The 21,412-nt window shown below is 39.3% G+C and overlaps 4 protein-coding genes across 8 annotated transcripts in view; 3 read left to right on the top strand and 1 right to left on the bottom strand.

The window, feature by feature from the left end:
* The first annotated feature begins 612 nt into the window (after window positions 1-612).
* Window positions 613-4,823, top strand: LOC112174855 ((S)-2-hydroxy-acid oxidase GLO1). Of its 4 annotated transcripts, none has more exons than XM_024312682.2 (12): window positions 613-772; window positions 1,133-1,344; window positions 1,452-1,576; window positions 1,796-1,842; window positions 2,041-2,118; window positions 2,547-2,671; window positions 2,868-2,934; window positions 3,033-3,095; window positions 3,184-3,253; window positions 3,362-3,462; window positions 3,712-3,816; window positions 4,136-4,823. In XM_024312682.2, the coding sequence occupies exons 2-12, from the start codon at window positions 1,205-1,207 to the stop codon at window positions 4,319-4,321; spliced, it is 1,107 nt and encodes a 368-aa protein (XP_024168450.1). In that variant the 5' UTR covers window positions 613-772; window positions 1,133-1,204; the 3' UTR covers window positions 4,322-4,823. The 4 variants fall into 4 exon arrangements, with proteins under 4 accessions (XP_024168450.1, XP_040363559.1, XP_024168451.1 ...); XM_040507625.1 differs by having other exon boundaries at window positions 635-772; window positions 1,090-1,344; XM_024312683.2 differs by having other exon boundaries at window positions 650-772; window positions 1,153-1,344.
* A 2,415-nt stretch (window positions 4,824-7,238) lies between these two features.
* LOC112174857 ((S)-2-hydroxy-acid oxidase GLO1) lies at window positions 7,239-11,182 on the top strand. Of its 2 annotated transcripts, XM_024312685.2 has the most exons (12): window positions 7,239-7,374; window positions 7,775-7,957; window positions 8,070-8,194; window positions 8,615-8,661; window positions 8,874-8,951; window positions 9,126-9,250; window positions 9,447-9,513; window positions 9,613-9,675; window positions 9,763-9,832; window positions 9,941-10,041; window positions 10,293-10,397; window positions 10,710-11,093. In XM_024312685.2, exons 2-12 carry the CDS (start codon window positions 7,818-7,820, stop codon window positions 10,893-10,895), a joined length of 1,107 nt encoding a protein of 368 aa, XP_024168453.1. In that variant the 5' UTR covers window positions 7,239-7,374; window positions 7,775-7,817; the 3' UTR covers window positions 10,896-11,093. The 2 variants fall into 2 exon arrangements, with proteins under 2 accessions (XP_024168453.1, XP_024168456.1); XM_024312688.2 differs by lacking the exon at window positions 7,239-7,374 and having other exon boundaries at window positions 7,846-7,961; window positions 10,710-11,182.
* The window catches only part of LOC112174854 ((S)-2-hydroxy-acid oxidase GLO1), a 58,002-nt gene continuing 43,893 nt past the window's right edge, over window positions 7,304-21,412 (top strand). The window contains exon 1 of the mRNA XM_040507628.1: window positions 7,304-7,374. The gene's annotated coding sequence lies outside the window, so the exon portion shown is untranslated. The remainder of the gene's footprint in view (window positions 7,375-21,412) is intronic.
* Window positions 17,778-18,559, bottom strand: LOC112174858 (ruvB-like protein 1). The gene is made up of 4 exons (XM_024312689.2): window positions 18,454-18,559; window positions 18,250-18,341; window positions 18,102-18,171; window positions 17,778-18,017 (listed from the first exon to the last, which is right to left on the bottom strand). The coding sequence occupies exons 1-4, from the start codon at window positions 18,541-18,543 to the stop codon at window positions 17,928-17,930; spliced, it is 342 nt and encodes a 113-aa protein (XP_024168457.1). The 5' UTR covers window positions 18,544-18,559; the 3' UTR covers window positions 17,778-17,927.

The raw sequence follows: 21,412 nt of genomic DNA, 5'->3' as shown, positions 1-21,412 counted from the left end.
GATTTATAAAAAAATTAGTGTCCATTCTCTTTGGAGTGTATGATATAAAATTTAGATTTACATAAATTAATTGGGTTCAAATGTTCAATCTAATACCCATTCTCTAAAATAACATATTTCTTATTTCTTTTTATGTAAATATGTAATATAGAAAAATAATAAAAATAAAATATAAATTTTAGGGCCGGGCCGGGCCGGGCTTGGCCTTTTTGGGCTCAATCGGGCCGGGCCGTAGGGTAGGGCCGGGTTTCATTTGCATGACCCTTACCCTACCCTATTTGAGAAAGGGTCGGGCCGGGCTGGCTTAGGGCCCAAGGGCCATATGATGAGGCCTAAAATTAGATAAACAAATATACTCTCTTAACAATAATAATATAAGCAAAATTTATTTCCCATCTCGAGATCCTTCACTTGAAATAAAGCTCTTGAAAACAAGTAGTGCTCGAACTAATTATACCAGTCTTGTAATAAAGTACAAGTTGTTCATAAGCGCATCGTGCAAGTATTAAAACAAAATGACGCTTAATACGTTTTGCAGTTGTCTCTAATTTATTTATTTTTTAGATAGAGTCTCGAACTTATTTATTTATTTACAGTCCTAAACTTTTCTCCACGAATGTGGCCCACGTCTTTGAAAGTGTGTGTTTCATCAGGAACAGAGCAGACTCAAGCAGTGCCTTGAATGTAGTCAGATTCAGTTAGCAGGACAGTGCTCGAGGGCGTCTCATTGACCCATCATCACCGTTCCTCACTTGTTCAAGACTTCAAGAGGGTAGGCTTCTCTGACTCATGAGAACTCTGTTCAGTTCATTAATATGTTTCATTTGGATCAGAGAGAGCTTTATACCAGTATCAAAAAAGAAAAGTAGATAAACATGATCTCTTGTGCTGTGGAAAACTTTTAGCTTGCTTTGTAGAAAAGCTAAGAAACTGTCTGGTTTTTCTTTATGTTTCTGGTTAAAGTTGCCAAATTGTAAACTCCTGAACTTGTTAGTGATCACTTGTAATAGTTGGAAGTGGATTATAATACTCTGATCAATAATATTTGCGTTGAAAAATATTACCTTTCATCTCATTATGCACATACAGATTAGGATTCTCATGTCACTTATGAAATCTCTACATTTGAAAGAATATCTAAGGATTCAAGGGATAAGATTGAAGGGATCCTGGGGATAGCATAGTTGAACAAACTGTTGGAGAGATGGATCAAATAACCAATGTTTCTGAGTATGAAGCAATTGCAAAGAAGAATTTGCCGAAGATGGTTTACGACTACTATGCATCAGGTGCAGAGGACCAGTGGACTCTTAAGGAGAATCTACTTGCATTTTCCAGGATTTTGTAAGTTCTACTCTTGGTATTTGACGTGCAGTTGGTCAGAGAGAGTGTTTCAATTGAAGCTCTTTCCTCAAATGATATGATGTATATTTTGTACTCAAATGAAATAGGTTTCGACCTCGAATTCTTATTGATGTAAGCACAATAGACTTGAGCACAACTATTTTGGGCTTCAAAGTTTCAATGCCCATCATGATTGCTCCTACAAGCATGCAGAAGATGGCTCACCCTGAAGGTATAATCCCCTTTGGAAAGAGAGTTTTACTTTGTTTTTCTGTGACATGCTTGTTTATAAAATAAGTTGCATGAAAATTTTTGACTTGGAAAACCCTTCAAGTCATATTCAGTATCTTGATATGGTTGAATCGATGCAGTACTCTTCTAAAGCTTCTATTTGTGTAGTTTTGTTTGTAAGACAAAGCTAGCTGAATTTAAATCTGTAATTCTGATTCAGGAGAGTGTGCAACCGCAAGAGCAGCATCTGCAGCTGGCACAATTATGGTTTGACTCATCCCCATTTTTTAATTCTACAATTGAATGTTGTTTTTTTCTTTATCACTTTGTGGCTTTAAAGTGCAATACTCTATAGGGGACAACCTTGTTCTGAGGCTTGTCATTGAAGTTGTATACGTAATGCTCTAAATATCTAGATTACTAAAATCCAACTAAATGCGATACTGATTCTTAAACTTGTTATAGACACTGTCCACTCTGGCTAATTCCAGCATTGAAGAAGTTGCCTCAACAGGACCTGGTATTCGCTTGTTCCAACTCTATGTGAGTAAAGTTCATGCCTGACCAATTTCTGCAACTTTACTTTTGTTCTTGTATGTGTGTTTTTTTTTGCCAAAATTCTCTTATTAATTCCCTGCTGTAACATAACACCTTGAGCTCTAGTGCTTGCATAATTATCCTGGGAATTGGGAATAATTATATACACATAAGATCCTTAGAAAACTATTTTTTCTTATCACAAATGAATGAACTAAAACTATTTTGTAGACTATGAAGTTTGAGTTTCTGGACTTCCAATCAAGTGGAATGGTGCTTCTTATGAATCGAGACTACTTTTGAAGCATTTTGTATTGAGTTCCTACCAGGATTGCATTTCAAGTTTGAAATGATTTTATTAAATGATTGCTTTCATGGTTGTCTTTTGTCTTGTATTATCAGCCTTACCAATGAATACTGTGCTTATTGTTCAGGTGTTGAAAGACAGGAATCTGGTTACACAGCTTGTCAGAAGGGCTGAGACGGCTGGTTACAAGGCAATAGTCCTCACGGCTGACACTCCGAGGCTTGGGCACAGGGAGGCTGATATCAAGAACAGGTGTGCGGTAATATAAGAGTATCATGTGGAGATAAAGAATTTCATGTGATATCTACTGTTACTATGTGGCTCTTTTGGTACATGATACTGCTTCTATGTTCCATATGCAATCAAATATCATTTTAAGGTTTGATATATCTTCTTTAACTTCATTTTGCGTAATGAGATCCTAAAGCTGTCTAATGGTTCTTCACAGGTTTACCATGTCACCAAGTTTGACATTGAAAAACTTTGAAAATTTGGATCTTGGAAAGATTGATGAGGTTGGACCCATTTACTTCTGATATCAGACCAAATAAAAATCTCTGAGTTACTTTTCATTTTAGCTTAGTTATTCAGCATTGTGTTAATGAAATTGCAGACCAAAGATTCTGGATTAGCATCATATATTGCTGGACTAATTGACCGCTCTCTCAGCTGGAAGGTAAGATGATTCCTTCAATATTTGATAATTTGAAGTAGCAATCTGAAGCAACAATTTGTAATATTTTATGGGTCACTTGGGCACACAGGATGTGAAATGGCTTCAGACTATCACTACATTACCAATTCTGATAAAGGGTGTAATTACTGCCGAGGATGGTAAGTAGAAACATTACTAACTTCAACCTCCGATCCAAAACTTACTTCTGTGCTTGATTGCTAGTACCTTGTTACAAACTTGTCATGTATGTGCTAACATTAATGCAGCAAGGTTATGCATACAAGCTGGAGCTGCAGGAATAATTGTATCCAATCATGGAGCTCGGCAATTAGATTATGTCCCTGCAACTATTATGGCTTTGGAAGAGGTACATATATGCTTCATTTATCTTTCTGATTTTTATTGATTTATTTATTGCTTATGAATGTCCTGTAATTTTTTTTATTGACATATGAAAGGGCAGGAGTTCCATTATCAATTGTTTGCATTCCTGAAGTTCCAGTCATTACAAGTGTTTAGTATTTCCCTTAGTTTGATTTTCTGTTAAACCCTATGTTAGGACTTAGGAACACTTGTAGTAATACATTATACTGATGGAAATGGCTTTACTATACAGGTCGTCAAAGCTGCAGAGGGTCAAATTCCTGTTTTTCTGGATGGTGGAGTGAGGCGAGGAACAGATGTTTTTAAAGCTTTGGCTCTTGGAGCATCGGGTGTATTTGTAAGTATTTGGAGCATCGCTTATAGAAATATAAAGACATTGCAACTGATAGTTGACCTGTTTTGGTTCATTTTTTAGATTCAACGTAAAAGCAGTACAATAACATAGCATTTCCACAGAATGAGCTTAACTAGAAATTTTAGTCTAGCTGTCCCTTGTTTTAAAGAACATGAACTGCACTGCAGAAGTCTCTTTTATAGTTATAGTTATGCTGCTATTGCTATTCTGACACATAATCAAGAGTTAGTTGCTCAAACATCCCCTCATCCTTCGCTTATGCAAGCTAGTATCGATTCAATTGTTTATATTTCCATTTCAGATTGGTCGACCAGTGGTGTTCTCATTAGCTGCTGCCGGTGAGGCTGGTGTAAGGAAAGTACTTCAAATGCTCCGTGATGAGCTTGAGCTAACAATGGCATTAAGTGGTTGCTGCTCGCTAAAGGAGATAAGGCGTGACCACATTGTGGCAGAATGGGACGCTCCTCGTATTGCTCCCAGATTGTAGAATGGTGTGCTCCAACCCTTGTACCAAATGAATCTTTTTTATTATAGATTTTGGGCATGAGATTTATAGTGTCTTACTCCAACAAGTTCCGCATGTGGACACTTCATACCTACTCATGTGGACACTCCTCTGCCCTCAAATACACATAAGACTTTTCTTTGCCGATTCCTCTCGATGAAAGTGGTTTTTTCCACTGTCAATGTGACAGTTTCCTTTAGTCTGAAGTCTGAACAGGGCTGTCGTAAATCGGAAAAAAAATCTCACTTGATCAGGAGATAGTGGTGAACTACAATAAACTTGGGTCTTGAACTGTTGTGCGAGTACTGCATTTTAAAGTGTTTGGTCGTTCGATCAACTTTATTAACGCACTATTTGACTGGGAGATCAATGACAGGGCAACTATGACCAACAGTATTCAAGCAGAACTTTTTTTATTCTTGACTGAACATCAATGTCATTCCTACAAGCAGTAATGCATTTGCTATTGATTCTTGCTTTCAGCTATTGCTCTGGTCAACAGAAAGAAAGGTGTTACCCCGAAAATCCAGCCACTAGGCTTTGGTTTTGGTTGAATGTGTTTCCTGACTCTACTCATGTGAGGCTGTGAGCAGAACAAAACTAGCACACCAAATGGTCTAGAGAGAAAATTGTCTCCAGCACAGCAGAAAACAAAAAAGACTGCGAATAGAGCATTATCACATTTTAAAATTTGTGAAAGAGTGCTTCTATTCATACCTCCACATTTAGTATTTGGACCTCTCTAAATTTTTGTAAACATTTATTTCCCATTTTACCCTCTAAAACCTTAAAAGAATTGACATGAAAAAACCCAATCCCTGTATATTCCATCTACGTGTCCATGACTCTTTGTCCTTCTATGTTTGTTTTCTCCCATATTCTTTTTCTTTCTCTTTCTCTCTGTTGTTTCACTAGTTTGCCTCAAAATTGCCAGTAAGAATTTGGTGGTGTCTTGGTCAATACTAACTGCTATAGAATTGGGTGATTGAATTTTACAAAAGTCCTGGTATTTATCCAAAACACTTTTGAATCCAAATAGTCTTTTCTAAACAAAAACCTCTCACTCCCTATCTTCACCGATATCATCTTCTTTGATTTTGGGTTTTCATAAAGGAGTGAAAGCATTTTAAGTTAGGAATTGGGAAAGTTTTCAAGCTGTGTTAGAGTGAAATATTTATCAAAGATCAATGCTGGCATTCACGAGTTGGAGTTGGAGTTTTGTGTAAACAATTTGTTGTAATGAAGAATATATATTAATTGATATGGCAGTTCAAGGTTAACCCAATTCCAGGTCATTTGAACTCAAAACATAAATATGAATCATCAATCTAAGGCATTGCTCTTTGTCTTGCTTGTACATGATATCCACTTTAAAAATGACGTGAAGAGAATCAGTGATCTGCTCATGAGCGAGTGAGAGAAAATATACAAATATAAAAGAGAAAGAAACAAAGAAAGAGAGAGGAGCTGCGAGAGATCAGAGAAACAGAGGGAGAAAGAAAGAAGACTGCTGGAATATAGATGTCTTTTTTTTGGCTCAAGGAATGTGGAGGTCTAAACAGCTTTTTATTTTTTGTTTTGGTGAACTAAACTAAACAGATATTTTTACAGTTTTCTAAAAAGGCATAATAGGAAATAAATTTGTACAAAAATTTAGGGAGGGGTCCACATACCAAATGTGGAGGTATGAATAAAAGCACCCTTTGTGAAAAATTTATCACCCAAATTAAAAATTCACATACATTAGCCCACCCACTCTTATCACTTAGTAGTTGGATTGATCCATTCCATATTGTCAATAAGAAGTGAAACCATTTTTGAGTTTCAACCTTATACTCGCAACAAATTAGATAAACAAATATACTCTTAACAATACTAATATAAGCAAAATTTATTGGGAGAGGATCCTCTCCTAACCTTCTAATCTATCTAACCTACTTAAACTTTCAACTACGTAATGACACGTGTAAAAACAACATCTAATGGTTTACATGATGCCACGTAGTGTGTGACATCAAAATCCAATATTTAATTGATGGGATGGAATTGGTTGGCACAAAATTGAGGTTGACTGCTGATTATCAATTGAATTGCTATTGTTCAAAACCCAGACTGATCATCAATGACACAGAACATATTGCTCAAGTTTTTTTCTTTGACCATGTGGTCAATCCTCCTAGAGCATTGGACTTGATGGGTTTTGATGAAAGAGTTGCAGAAGGCCTTATCGTAGTAATAGTAGATGAAGGAAAAAGGGATTTGCTTATAATTATTGGGTTTGATGAGAGGGCTGTTAATAAATGGAGGAGTTCTTTCAATTTGGATACTTGATTTCTGCAGATAGAGTTGTTTTCACTTCTATTGCTGCAAGAACTCTATATTCATCAGGTTGATAGATTATGCTGGTTCTCTATTTTTTGACTGCCATTATCTGCAAGACCCGTATAAAAAATAAACGTGGTCAAATTCCCTACTTTAGATATTCAAGAAATCAACCAAAACCCAAAGTGTAAGAAGAACAGATCGAGGCAGAAGAAAGAGAGGTGTGAAGGAAGAGACGAACAGAGAGACAAGAAAGATAGAAAAAGAAAGCTTGTGAACCGTTGGATGCATTATGTCCACGTGTCGCTACCTTAGGTAGGTTAGGCAGATTAGGAAGTTAGGAGAAGATCCTCTCCAAAATTTATTTCCCATCACGAGATCCTTCACTCGAAATAAAGCTCTTGAAAACATGTCGTGCTCGAACTAATTGTACCAGTCTTGTAATAAAGTACAAGTTGTTCATAAGCTCATCGTGCAAGTACTAAAACAAAGTGACGCTTAATATGTTTTGAAGTTGTCTCTAATTTATTTATTTTCAAGTTGTTCATAAGCTCATCAGGAACAGAGCAGACTCAAAAGGAACCCAAAATGGCAAAGTCAATAATAGCCATTGACCCGTGAATGTACTCAGATTCAGTTTTAGCAGGGCAGTGCTCGAGTGCGTCTCATTGACCCATCATCACCGTTCCTCACTTGTTCAAAACTTCAAGAGGGTAGGCTTCTCTGACTCATGACAACTCTGTTCAGTTCATTAATATGTTTCATTTGGATCAGAGAGAACTTTATACCAATATCAAAAAAGAAAAGTAGATAAACATGATCTCTTGTGCTGCATGTGGAAAACTTTTAGCTTGCTTTGTAGAAAAGCTAAGAAACTGTCTGGTTTTTCTTTATGTTTCTGGTTAAAGTTGCCAAATTGTATACTCCTGAACTTGTCAGTGATCACTTGTAATAGTTGGAAGTGGATTATAATACTCTGATCAATATTATTTGCGTTGAAAAATATTACCTTTCATCTCATTATGCACATACAGATTAGGATTCTCACGTCACTTATGTAAATCTCTACATTTGAAAGAATATCTAAGGATTCAAGGGATTTTGGGTGCACAGATAAGATTGAAGGGTTCCTGGGGACAGCATAACTGTTGGAGAGATGGATCACATAACCAATGTTTCTGAGTATGAAGCAATTGCAAAGAAGAATTTGCCGAAGATGGTTTACGACTACTATGCATCCGGTGCAGAGGACCAGTGGACTCTTAAGGAGAATCTACTTGCCTTTTCCAGGATTTTGTAAGTTCTACTCTCGGTATTTGACATGTAGTTGGTCAGAGAAAGTGTTTCAATGGAAGCTCTTTCCTCAAATGGTATAATGTATATTCTTTTTTGTACTAAAATGAAATAGGTTTCGACCTCGAATTCTTATTGATGTAAGCACAATAGACTTGAGCACAACTATTTTGGGCTTCAAAGTTTCAATGCCCATCATGATTGCTCCTACAGGCATGCAGAAGATGGCTCACCCTGAAGGTATAATCCCCTTTGGAAAAAACTCTCGTTTTTCTGTGACATACTTGTTTATAAAATAAGTTGCATGAAAATTTTTGACTTAGAAAACCCTTCAAGTCATATTCAGTATCTTGATGTGGTTGAATCGATGCAGTACTCTTCTAAAGCTTCTTTTTGTGTAGTTTTTTTTTTTTTTTTTGACATTTTCAAGGGGAACCCAAAGGCTTTCTAGGCCCAAGATAAACCCCTTCAGCGCATGAGAAATGCTCCAACTATGCATTGCAGCACTGACCACTTTGATAGCTTCAGGGTTCGAACCTAGGTTGGGGAGCACACCCAACTAGGCAAGAACCACTAGGCCACTTGCACTTGCAGTGGTTTTTGTGTAGTTTTGTTTGTAAGACAAAGCCAGCTGAATTTAAATCTGTAATTATGATTCAGGAGAGTGCGCAACTGCGAGAGCAGCATCTGCAGCTGGCACAATTATGGTTTGACTCATCTCCATTTATTTTTTATTCTACAATTGAATGTTGTTTTTTTCTTTATCACTTTTTGTTTCACTTTGTGTCTTTAAAGTGCAATACTCTATAGGGGACAACCTTGTTCTGAGGCTTGTCATTGAAGTTGTATATATAATGCTCTAAATGTCTAGCTTACTAAATCCAACTAAATGCGATACTGATTCTTAAACTTGTTATAGACACTGTCCACTATGGCTAATTCCAGCATTGAAGAAGTTGCCTCAACAGGACCTGGTATTCGCTTGTTCCAACTCTATGTGAGTAAAGTTCATGCCTGACCAATTTCTGCTACTTTACTTTTGTTCTTATCATGTGTGTTTTTTGCCGAAATTCACTTATTAATTCCCTGCTGTAACATAACACCTTGAGCTCTGGTGCTTGCATAATTATCCTGGGAATTTGGGAATAATTATACTGTGCTTATTGTTCAGGTGTTGAAAGACAGGAATCTGGTTACACAGCTTGTCAGAAGGGCTGAGAGGGCTGGTTACAACGCAATAGCCCTCACTGCTGACACTCCAAAGCTCGGGCGCAGGGAGGCTGATATCAAGAACAGGTGAGCGGTAATTTAAGAATATCATGTGGAGATAAAGAATTTCATGTGATATCTACTGATACTATGTGGCTCTTTTGGTACATGATACTGCTTGTATGTTCAATATGCAATCAAATATCATTTTAAGGTTTGATATATCTTCTTTAACTTCATTTTGCGTAATGAGGTCCTAAAGCTGTCTAATGGTTCTTCACAGGTTTACTATGTCACCAAGTTTGACATTGAAAAACTTTGAAAATTTGGATATTGGAAAGATTGATGAGGTTGGACCCATTTACTTCTGATATCAGACCGAATAAAAATCTCTGCAGTTACTTTTCATTTTAGCTTAGTTTTTCAGCATTGTGTTAATGAAATTGCAGACCAATGGTTCTGGATTAGCATCATATGTTGCTGGACTATTTGACCGCTCTCTCAGCTGGAAGGTAAGATGATTCCTTCAATATTTGATAATTTGAAGAGCAATCTGAAGTAACAATTTGTAATATTTTATGGGTCACATGGGCACACAGGATGTGAAATGGCTTCAGACTATCACTACATTACCAATTCTGATAAAGGGTGTAATAACTGCCGAGGATAGTAAGTAAAAACATTACTAACTTCAACCTCCGATCCAAAACTTACTTCTGTGCTTGATTGCTAATACCTTGTTACAAACTTGTCATGTATGTGCTAACATTAATGCAGCAAGGTTATGCATACAAGCTGGAGCTGCAGGAATAATTGTATCCAATCATGGAGCTCGGCAACTAGATTATGTCCCTGCAACTATTATGGCTTTGGAAGAGGTACATATATGCTTTATTTATCTTTTTGATTTTTATTGATTTATTTATTGCTTCCAAATGTCCTGTAATTTTATTTTTATTGACATATGAAAGGGCAGGAGTTCCTTTATCAATTGTTTGCATTCCTGAATTTTCAGTCATTATAAGTGCTTAGTATTTCCCTTAGTTTGATTTTTTGTTAAACCCTATGTTAGGACTTGGGAACACTTGTAGTAATACATTATACTGATGGAAATGGCATTACTATACAGGTCGTCAAAGCTGCAGAGGGTCAAATTCCTGTTTTTCTGGATGGTGGAGTGAGGCGAGGAACAGATGTTTTTAAAGCTTTGGCTCTTGGAGCATCGGGTGTATTTGTAAGTAAAGCGCTTATAGAAATATAAAGACATTGCAACTGATAGTTGACCTGTTTTGGTTCATTTTTTAGATTCAACGTAAAAGCAGTACAATTACATAACATTTCCACAGAATGAGCTTAACTAGAAATTTTAGTCTAGCTGTCCCTTGTTTTAAAGAACATGAACTGCACTGCAGAAGTCTCTTTTATAGTTATAGTTATGCTGCTATTTCTATTCTGACACATAATCAAGAGTTAGTTGCTCAAAGATCCCCTCATCTTTCGCTTATGCAAGCTAGTATCGATTCAGTTATTTATATTTCCGTTTCAGATTGGTAGACCAGTGGTGTTCTCATTAGCTGCTGCCGGTGAGGCTGGTGTAAGGAAAGTACTTCAAATGCTCCGTGATGAACTTGAGCTAACAATGGCATTAAGTGGTTGCTGCTCGCTAAAGGAGATAAGGCGTGACCACATTGTGGCAGAATGGGACGCTCCTCATATTGCTCCCAGATTGTAGAATGGTGTGCTGCAACCCTTGTACCAAATGAATCTTTTTTATTATAGATTTTGGGCATGAGATTTATAGTGTCTTACTCCAATAAGTTCCGCATGTGGACACTTCATACCTACTCATGTGGACACTCCTCTGCCCTCAAATACACATAAAGACTTTTCTTTGCCGATTCCTCTCTATGAAAGTGGTTTTTTCCGATTAGTCTGAGCAGGGCTGTCCTAAATCGGAAAAAAAAAAAATCTCACTTGATCAGGATATAGTGGTGAACTACAATAAACTTGGGTTTTGAACTGTTGTGCGAGCACTGCATTTTGAAGTGTTTGGTCGTTCGATCAACTTTATTATCACACTACTTGACTGGGAGATCAACGACAGGGCAACTATGACCAACAGTATTCAAGCAGAACTTTCTTGATGCTTGACTGAACATCGATGTCATTCCTACAAGCAGTAATGTATTTGCTATTAATTCTTGCTTTCAGCTATTGCTCTGGTCAACAGAAAGAAAGGTGTTACCCCGAAAATCCAGCCGCTAGTGTTTCCTGACTCTACTCATGTGAGGCTGTGAGCAGAACAAAACTAGCAAACCAAATAGTCTAGAGAGAATTGTCTCCAGTACAGCAGAAAACAAAAAAGACTGCGGATAGAGCATTATCACATTTTAAAATTTGTGAATGTTTAAGTATATTGGTATTGAGAGAGATTGATGAGAGAATCGTGTATATTATTATTGAGAATAGGAGCCCTATATATAGGGATTACAAAGTACTAGTTCTAATGTTACAAGGAATACCAATCCGTGTAGGATTGAGAAATCTAGAACCTTCTCTCCTATTGCTACTCCTAGTTTGATAAGGCACACTAAATCGATATTCCTTCAACACTCCCCCTTGTGCCGCTCAAACTTGGTGGTGACGCTTCATCCGTTGCCTCGTTAAAAACCTTGCCAGGTAACAAAAACCCTGTGGGACAAAAATAACCCTGGTCGAAGGACAAAAAGAGCACAACACGTCCTTCACTCTTCGAGATCAAACATGTAGACATCATAACTCCCCCTGATGTCGATATCTCCCCCTGATTGCTACAATCGTGGGAGTTCAGATAACTTTCTCAATCCGATGCTCCTTACATGTTTCTCGAATGTGGATTTAGGTAACGACTTAGTGAATAAGTCCGCTACATTATCCTCTGATCGGATTTGATTCACTTCAATCTTTAGAAGTGCTTGTTGTTGCTGATTATAAAAGAACTTAGGCGATATATGCTTGGTGTTGTCACCCTTGATGAAACCTAACTTCATTTGCTCAATACAAGCTGCATTATCCTCATAAATGCATGTAGGTTCATCTGTGGTAGACTTCAAACCACAACTTCCTTGAATATGTCTAATTACAGACCTTAGCCATATACATTCACGAACGGCTTCATGTAGAGCAATAATCTCTGCATGATTCGAGGAAGTAGCAACAAGGGTCTGTTTTGTAGACCTCCAAGATATCGCAGTGCTTCCCATGGTAAAGACATAACCTGTTTGGGAGCGACCTTTGTGAGGGTCAGAAAGGTACCCTGCATCAGCAAAACCCATCAAGACATCATTGTCGTTTTGATGGAGGGAGATAGGAGGACACCGGCCACCATGAGCGGCGGCGGCGCCGGCGCCGGCAACATGGCCGGCGGCCATTCCATGGACGGGGGCGTTTTGCCTTTTGGGGTCCGATCCCAACTTTCCGTCATTCATTTTCTCTCTGTAGGGATAGAATAGGCCCATATCAATCGTACCTCTTAGGTATCAAAAGATGGTCTTTACACCAATCCAATGGCGGCGTGTTGGCGCAGAGCTATGTCGAGCTAACAAGTTTACTGCGAATGAGATATCCGGTCTTGTGCATTGAGCTAAGTACAATAATGCGCCTATTGCACTCAAATAGGGCACTTCGGCCTCTAATGGTTCTTCGTCCTCATCCCTTGGACGAAACGGATCTTTTCCGGGCTCAAGAATACGGCCGATCATGGGAGTACTCGCAGGCTTCGCTTTATCTTCATTAAAGCGCCTTAGAATTTTCTGAGTATATGCAGACTGATGGATCAAAATCCCATCACTACGGTGCTCGAGTTCTAAACCGAGACAAAACCGTGTTTTCCCAAGATCTTTCATCTCAAATTCGGATTTCAAGTATTTAGCAGTTTCCTTCAACTCAACTAGAGTTCCAATTAGGTTCATGTCATCGACATAAACTGCTACGATTGCAAATCCGGAACTTGTTCTTTTAACGAACACGCATGGGCATATTTCATTATTAATATATCCCTTTCCAATCAAGTAGTCACTTAGACGGTTATACCACATCCTTCCGGATTGTTTTAATCCATATAGTGAGCGTTTTAATCTTATTGAAAACGCGTTCCGTGGTTTAGAGCCACTTGATTTGGGTAATTGAAGTCCATCTGGAACCTTCATATATATCTCTGAATCTAGATCCCTATAGAGATATGCTGTAACCACATCCATAAGCTGCATGTCAAGTTTTTCGGAAACTACCAAACTGACAAGGTAGCGGAACGTTATCACGTCCATTACGGGAGAATATGTCTCTTCGTAGTCGATTCCAGAGCGTTGTGAGAAACCTTGCGCCACGAGGCGGGCTTTATATCTAACCACCTCATTTTTCTCATTACGCTTTCTAACAAAGACCCATTTATGGCCAACAGGTTTTACATCTGGGGGTGTCTGCGTTATAGGCCCAAATACCTGTCTCTTTGCTAGTGAATCCAATTCAGCCTGGATCGCATCTTTCCATTTAGGCCAATCCGCTCTTCGTTGACATTCTTCGACAGAGCGAGGTTTGATATCATCATATTCTATGATTCCTTTTGCAATATGATATGCAAATGCATCATCAATCGCCATAGAATTTCTATCCATCATCTCATGTACACTAGTGTAATTTATGGAGATCTCTCTATTCTCTGGAGTTGGTTTTGACATTGGAGCGTCCCCCAATGATGTCTCTTGGACATAACCATAATCCGGAATGTTCTCATGAGATGGATTATTTACATCGATGATTAATGGATTATTTTGTGCCAAACTCGCTTTCTTTCTTGGGCGAGAATCCATCGAACCTATTGGCCTCCCGCGCTTCCTGGCAGGAGCCGTGGGCCTAGCCACAACGTCACTACCACTGTGGACGTTGGCGCCATGCTCAAGTGCCCTTGAGGTGGCGTCATGTCCTCTAATTTTAGGGACATCAATCCTTGCAGGCACATTTGCAGCAGGTATGTGTGATCTCGTCACTTTAGCGATATGAGAAAACGCATCAGGCATCGATTCTGCTACGTTCTGAAGATCGAGAATTCTCCGCACTTCAATTTCGGACTGTGCGGTTCGGGGATCAAGATGAGACAGAGTGGGGACAGACCACGACAATTCCTGTCTTTCTTGTTGAACATTTATGTTCTTATCTCCCCCTAACGACGGGAAGACTGTCTCATCGAAGTGACAATCCGCAAATCTTGCGGTAAAGAGATCGCCTATCAAGGGTTCTAAATAGCGGACAATGGTTGGAGAATCATATCCAACATAAATGCCTAATCGTCGTTGAGGACCCATTTTGGTGCGCTGTGGCGGCGCAATAGGCACATAAACTGCACACCCAAATATGCGTAAGTGTGAGACATTAGGCTCATACCCAGTCACCATCTGGGCCGCAGAAAAGGGTTGAGTGGCAATGGGCCTCAGACGAAGAAGCACAGCTGCATGCAATATTGCATAGCCCCAAGCAGAAATAGGGAGATTGGTGCGCATTACCAATGCCCTAGCGACCATTTGTAGTCGTTTAATGGCGGCTTCTGCGAGACCATTTTGGGTGTGAACATGAGGAACTGGATGTTCAACTTCTATCCCAATGGACATGCAATAATCATCAAAAGTCTTTGATGTAAACTCCCTAGCATTGTCTAACCTTATAGACTTAATAGGATGATCAGGGTGGTGAGCCCTTAACTTAATTATTTGTGCTAGGAGTTTAGCAAATGCAGCGTTCCTTGTGGACAATAGCATGACATGTGACCAGCGTGTCGATACATCAACCAACACCATAAAATATCTAAATGGTCCGCATGGTGGTTGAATAGGTCCACAAATATCACCGTGGATTCTTTGCAAGAATGGTATATTTTCTTTAGTGTCCTTTGCATAGGATGGTCTCGATCCTAATTTTGCTAAAGAGCAGGCTTTGCAGAACGAATGATGGGCTTTAGAGACAACCAATGAGGATTTTGGTTTAGCCATGAAGTCACAATTGACTTTAGAAGTAGAAGGAGGAGTCAAACAATGATCCATGGCGTCAATGCCATGTTGTTGCCGTAGGGGGTAGACGGCGCCAGCCCTAAGTGGCCGGTCTTGCACAGTCTTGGCGCCGTGAGGCGCAGGTGCATCTCCTCGAACCAATTTTTGGTTTTTACTTCTCTTCGTTCTGAAGAATGGATGTCCGTATGAAGTCTTTAATATACGGATCATCATATCACGACCTAGGTGTCCCAGACGGTCATGCCAAAGCCTATATGTGTCAGAATCACATAAATCATCTCTCATAACATGATTGGATTCAATTATGCGAATAGTGGTTGCATACAACCCACTAGATCGACACATAAGTTTCTCTAAGACTCTTTTACGTCCGTAGTCATTAGAGGTGATGCAAAGGAACTCTTGTCCATTCTCACAATGCGTTTCCGCATGAAAACCATTGGCTCTTATATCTTTTAAGTAATCGATACTTTATTAATAATAGCCAATGATTACATCAAAGTTTCGTGACCATAATCTAATCCAAAGTAAAATCAAACATTAGACAAATTGTAGTCACTCAATTCGTTCGGTAATTCCAATTAAATATGACCAGGGAAGTAGAGAGAGATGTCGGTGGAGCGAAGCTCTCTTAAGTACCACTAATCTCAATTACTTTCCTAGACATCATACTTAATTGAATACGCCTAGAGGAAAAGAGATAATCCAATAAGTCATTTTATTGATTAAGGCATAATTGCCATTACATAATTCTTGGAAATTAAAAGACTATTCTAAATAAAAATCTGTGGCATTCTATCTCATCGCCAGATTTAAAGTCTTTTATAGCTCGATATCTTGATTACCATTGATCAGGTACTACATAAAATACCATGAAGAGGATGCTCTCTTGATTGAGATGTATTAACACAATACATATGGTCCCTAGGACCAATGGCATTGGAATAGTGCAACCATGGCCAAAAGTGGCGCCATGGTGTCCAACCCTATACCCTCAACGTCATGACTCCTATGGTCATGTTAGGGTCTTCTCAATCAATTTGTTCTTTTGTGTTTTTCACAATCATGCATCAATAATATGATGTAGAGAGCCTCCGAACAATATTTCATAACTCTTTCAAAGTTTAGAGAAGCGGATATTATTCCATTATGCTTCTAAGTCCGGAAAATTGTGAATGTTACTAAAACGTTCACGAGGCGCAACCCAAAGGTTGTTAGTGTTATCCTCATTCATGTACTCAAACTGGAGGGCCATCTTCATGTGGCGCTTCATCAGGGTAAATGCCCTGGAATTATCTATCTCAGTTTGAGGGCCTTGAGTGGTTCTTTTAGAACAAGACTCCTGGATTGTAGGCAATAAATCAAGGGCAATTAGGGGAAGCTCAACATTTTGAGTCCACATGAAAATTCCGTGCCCGTAGAATCCAATGGAGTAAAATCGAGCTCGTTCAAGTCTTACATCCTAAAAAGGAAAGCAAGAACGTATTAGTTTCGGAGTCAATGCTTCCACGAAAACTAATATGAGATTTCTGAGCAGTAATGCTACCAAGAAATCGATTTCCAAGAAATTTGGATTAGACCGAAACAATGATGTTTAAATGGTCAAAATCTATGCTCACGAAGGCTCTTAGTCCGTAGCTTACGAACGCTCTTAGTTCGTTAAATCGATGCTTACGGACGCTCTTAGTCCGAAGTCTTACGAACGCTCTTAGTTCGTTAATTGCGTGAATCCCCACGATTCCGCTTTTCAAGAATCGAACCCACGTTATAAGAAAGGTGGGATGTAGAAGAAGGGAGGTTTTCAAGTCCCCGAGAAAAGAAGAAACATTTAAATTTCGAATTATAGGAACTTCAAAACTTACTCTTTTGAATACTTACTTGGTGAAAATTCGGAGCAGATTCTGTTCTGAACAGCTTGTACCTTGATTGGTGTACAGATCTCAATATAACTCCGATAAGGCTGAAATTTGGAGGTTAGATGGAAGAGACAGAGACGAACAACTTTGATGAAGAAAGTTTTTCGATCTGAGCTTCCGAACTAGACGTTTCGAGGCTTGCAAGAAGACGGATGTGCACAGGAACGGGAAAAAGATGCAGTGGGTGTGCGTTGGCTTGTTTGCGCAGCAGTGATGCTTCGATGGCAGCAGGCTGGAACGCAGGGCTGCAGGGAGGGGGCAGCAGGGGCTGCTGTGCAAGGTTGCAAGCGCACGGGCGTGCGGGCTGCAGCGAAGGCTCGGCTAGCTCGGGCTAGGGGCTGCTTTGTGAATGAGTTTTGGTTTTCTGTTTTGTGGTTAGAGTCGTGCTGATAACGTGTTTAAGTATATTGGTATTGAGAGAGATTGATGAGAGAATCGTGTATATTATTATTGAGAATAGGAGCCCTATATATAGGGATTACAAAGTACTAGTTCTAATGTTACAAGGAATACCAATCCGTGTAGGATTGAGAAATCTAGAACCTTCTCTCCTATTGCTACTCCTAGTTTGATAAGGCACACTAAATCGATATTCCTTCAACAGTGAAAAATTTATCATCCAGATTAAAAATTCACATACATTAGCCCACCCACTCTTATCACTTGGTAGTTGGATTGATCCATTCCATAATTGTCAATAAGAAGTGAAACCATTTACATTAGGTTTGGTTGGAAATGGGAATACCAAACGACTAAAACTACTTCAAAATCAAATGAACGGAACCGGACACATTGCTCAGTTAGTGTTGATTACGAAATGTATTTTTCCAGCTGCTCTTGGTGAACCTTTGCTGAAGAGTTCGCATCCAGATATAGTGTATCCACTTCTTCGAGATCCGCCTATTAAACAAACAATTTATCACCTTAGTTTGTTATGAACAATTACACTGCAATCATACCTATTATTGTCAAAGTTATAGCTACCTTGCAGATGTTGTCTCTGCCATTCATTTTTGCCACAATGCTTGCAGGCGACAAGAGCTGAACAGCATGCCTGAGGAAAATATAATATTGTGAGCATCCTTCAGAGGAAAAGAACTCAAGAGTTACAAATCCAACAATCATGCCAGACCTTAAAGATGATTTTTGGCCTATCTCTCCCAAGTAAGCCAAACTCTCCTCCTCTATAACTAGTTCCTCCACCTGTGCACGGGTTGCTAAAATCTGGCTCAAAAGAAGGAGTATTGAGTTATTATTTGACACCAAGTAAAATAAATTTAGAGAATTGAAAGTATAGAAAGAAATAGAAAGACAGGAGCAAATAAACTGTATCTACCTTTATCATCTCTTCAGGACCATACGTCTGAGTTCGGATAATCACCAAGCGGTCCAACAAGTCGACAGGTATTCCGTGAGGACTAGCCATGTCAGGACTTCCCAGCCTCACTACAAAAATTTGGCCATAAAAGAGAAGCAACTTCACAATGCAGAAAAACATTATTAACAACTTGTTCCAGCATCATGCACATAACAGACAAGTGAGGAGAAAAGCAGCAATTTGCCCTCCATGGTATCAAATTGCAAGTTTTTATCCTCCCATCTGCCACCAAAAGCCTAAAACCTTGACTGTGGGCGGAACCTTAGTTTTCCAGATAAAAGTTGCAGGATAGAAAACTGGATCTGAATTATTATCAATCAGGAACCTGTGAGAATGCTTACAAGGGAAAGCACCTGTAAACTGTAGCTTCCATCTCCTCTCATTCAATATTGAACGCACGAAACTGATTCTTTCTAGCAACACCAACAATGATAGTATGACACACCAAGATAGGCGTGCACGGAACCGTGGAGGTCAATGTGTGAAGAGAGAGAGAGGCAGAGCCTCCGGCTATGGTGGTGGCACCACCAAGGATCATAGTCATCCCTAACGCACCTCGATCAAGGGAGCCTGACCGTGATGATGCTTGTCTTCGGTGTGGAGCGTCCGGACATTAGGCCAAAGCATGTAATGCACCTAGAATGTTGCTAACGCATACTAGATGTATCGTGAAACAGGGGAAGCAAATTATGTGGTGCAAGAAGATCAAGATGACGATCTCGCTCTAAGGGTTGAAGACTTCAAAGGCCAAGATCCAGAGACTGGCGATTTTGATTAAGTCTTTTTATTTTCCAAGAGATGTAATAGGCAATTGCTATATATTTTTATAGTAGATGCCAATGGTTTAGTCTTTCTTCTAAGTAGGCTTACCCAAAGTAAGTGTGATGTCTAGGAAGGTTTTGAGATTAGTGGTACTTAAGTGAGTCTTGCTCTACCGATATCTCCCTACTCACCTGGTCACATTTATTTTGGAGTCGTTATTTTAAGAAGTTAGACGACTACCATTGGTTTGCATTAGCTAGCATTTTTGGATTAGATTTTCTTTGGTCAAAGAGACAATGATGTAACTCTGTTGGCTTATGAATAAAATTTCGAATTCTTTTCATTATGACTCCATTTTGATTTTGAGCATATTACTTTGTGACTACAATGGCTGAGCCATCAGTATTAATCCAAGGACATGGAATAACCCAAGTTCCCTTTGCCAAATGGCATCTTGATTACTGTCATAGAAACTCTCTACACTCCTAGGACAAATCGCACATATAGATAGCCAACGGATTCCATGCGAAAACTCATGTAGAGAATGGAAATGAGTTCATTTGCAATACCTCTAATGATTGCGAACAAAGGCGCATCTTAGAGAATTTATCAGTGTTCTAAAACTCGGCCGCCCAGGCCGCCTAGGCGCTGGGCGGCAGCTCTCCGAGTCGACTAATGCCAAATCGGCTCTGTTGGGCGGATGTGGGTTTGGCGGCCGCCTAGGTGGCCTAGGCGGGCGACTGGGCGCCTGGGCAGGGGTAGTTGGGCGCTAGGCGGATATGCAGGTTGTTTTATGGAGGTTGACAGCTCATGGAGGCGGATATAAAGGTTGTTTCATGGAGGTTGAGGATTTGCAGAGAGAGAATGGAGGAGTCGACTCTGATCATGGAGGTTGTTTCATGGAGGCCTACTGGTCTTCGTTATGGTTTCTGGTTCTTCAGCTTGGTTATTGATTAAATAATGAAAAAACAGATGAAGAGAGACGGTGGAGATGGCGGCTACTGGTTTCAGAAAGGAGAGAGAGAGAGAGAGACCCGTGAAAATGAATGGGGTGGTTAATTGTGGAGAGTATAATTCATGGCTTGGAGAGAGAAGAAGGATGGGCACGTGTGTAGCAGAACAAGAAGACAAGAAGCATACTTGCAGCTAGTTTTGTCTGTTGGATAATTGAATACAACGTCATGTTTTTTTTTTTTTTTTTTCATGTAAAGAGTGGCTTTTTGAAGATTAACACCAACGGTCATGATCATTAAGACCAAGCTTCAGTTAAACATGCCAACATGGAGATACCTCTCCCAAACACAACACATGAACACTTCCTTAAATAGCTCTCTGCTACCTCTATTTAATTAAATAAATAGTTAATTAAATAAATATTTAGTTTTTTTTTTTTGGAGGAGGATAAATATTTAGTTTATAAGTTTATATATTTTTAATTACATAAATAAAAGCTATAAAAATAAAATTAAAATTAAAAAATACAAAGCCGCCTAGGCGCCTGAGTGCTCCTCCCTAACCCACCGCCCGACTAGCGCTTAGCGATTTTTCGAACCTTGGAATTTATGTGTCTCTCTAGTGGATTTTATGCCACCACTATTCGAGCTATTAAATCCAGTAAAGTTATGAAGGAAGATCTTTTGGATTTAGACACATATTGGCTTTGTCACGACAAGATAGGTCATCCTAGTCATGATATGATGATCCGTCTACTAAAGACTTCACATGACATCATTTCTTTCGAGCGAAACGAAGCATGAATCAAAAGTTGATTCCTGGACTAAGTGTGACCTCCACCGCTGCCTCCGGAGCCGCCGCCGTCCACCACCAGCCTAGGGCTGGCACAGTCCTTATCCATGACGCCATGGATGGTTTTCATCATGGTGATGGCACCCTAGGTGATACTGTAATTTCCAACTTTACTTCAAATAGCATTTCAGACGCTTAGTCCCAACCAAAATCCTCATTGATTGCTTCTAAAGCCTCTCGCTCGTTTTATAAAGTCTGTTCCTTAGGGAAGTTAGGACTGAGACAGTCCTATACAAAGGATAGTACAATACTCATTTTGTTTTTACATAGAGTCTGTGGGGATTCTATGGACTAGTTCAACCAACTTGCGGATGTTTAAATATCTCATGATGTTGGTTGACAAGCAAAC

This window comes from Rosa chinensis, chromosome 6, assembly GCF_002994745.2.
Source record: "Rosa chinensis cultivar Old Blush chromosome 6, RchiOBHm-V2, whole genome shotgun sequence".
Classification (NCBI taxonomy): domain Eukaryota; kingdom Viridiplantae; phylum Streptophyta; class Magnoliopsida; order Rosales; family Rosaceae; genus Rosa; species Rosa chinensis.
This window is presented reverse-complemented; position numbering and strand designations above follow the sequence as displayed.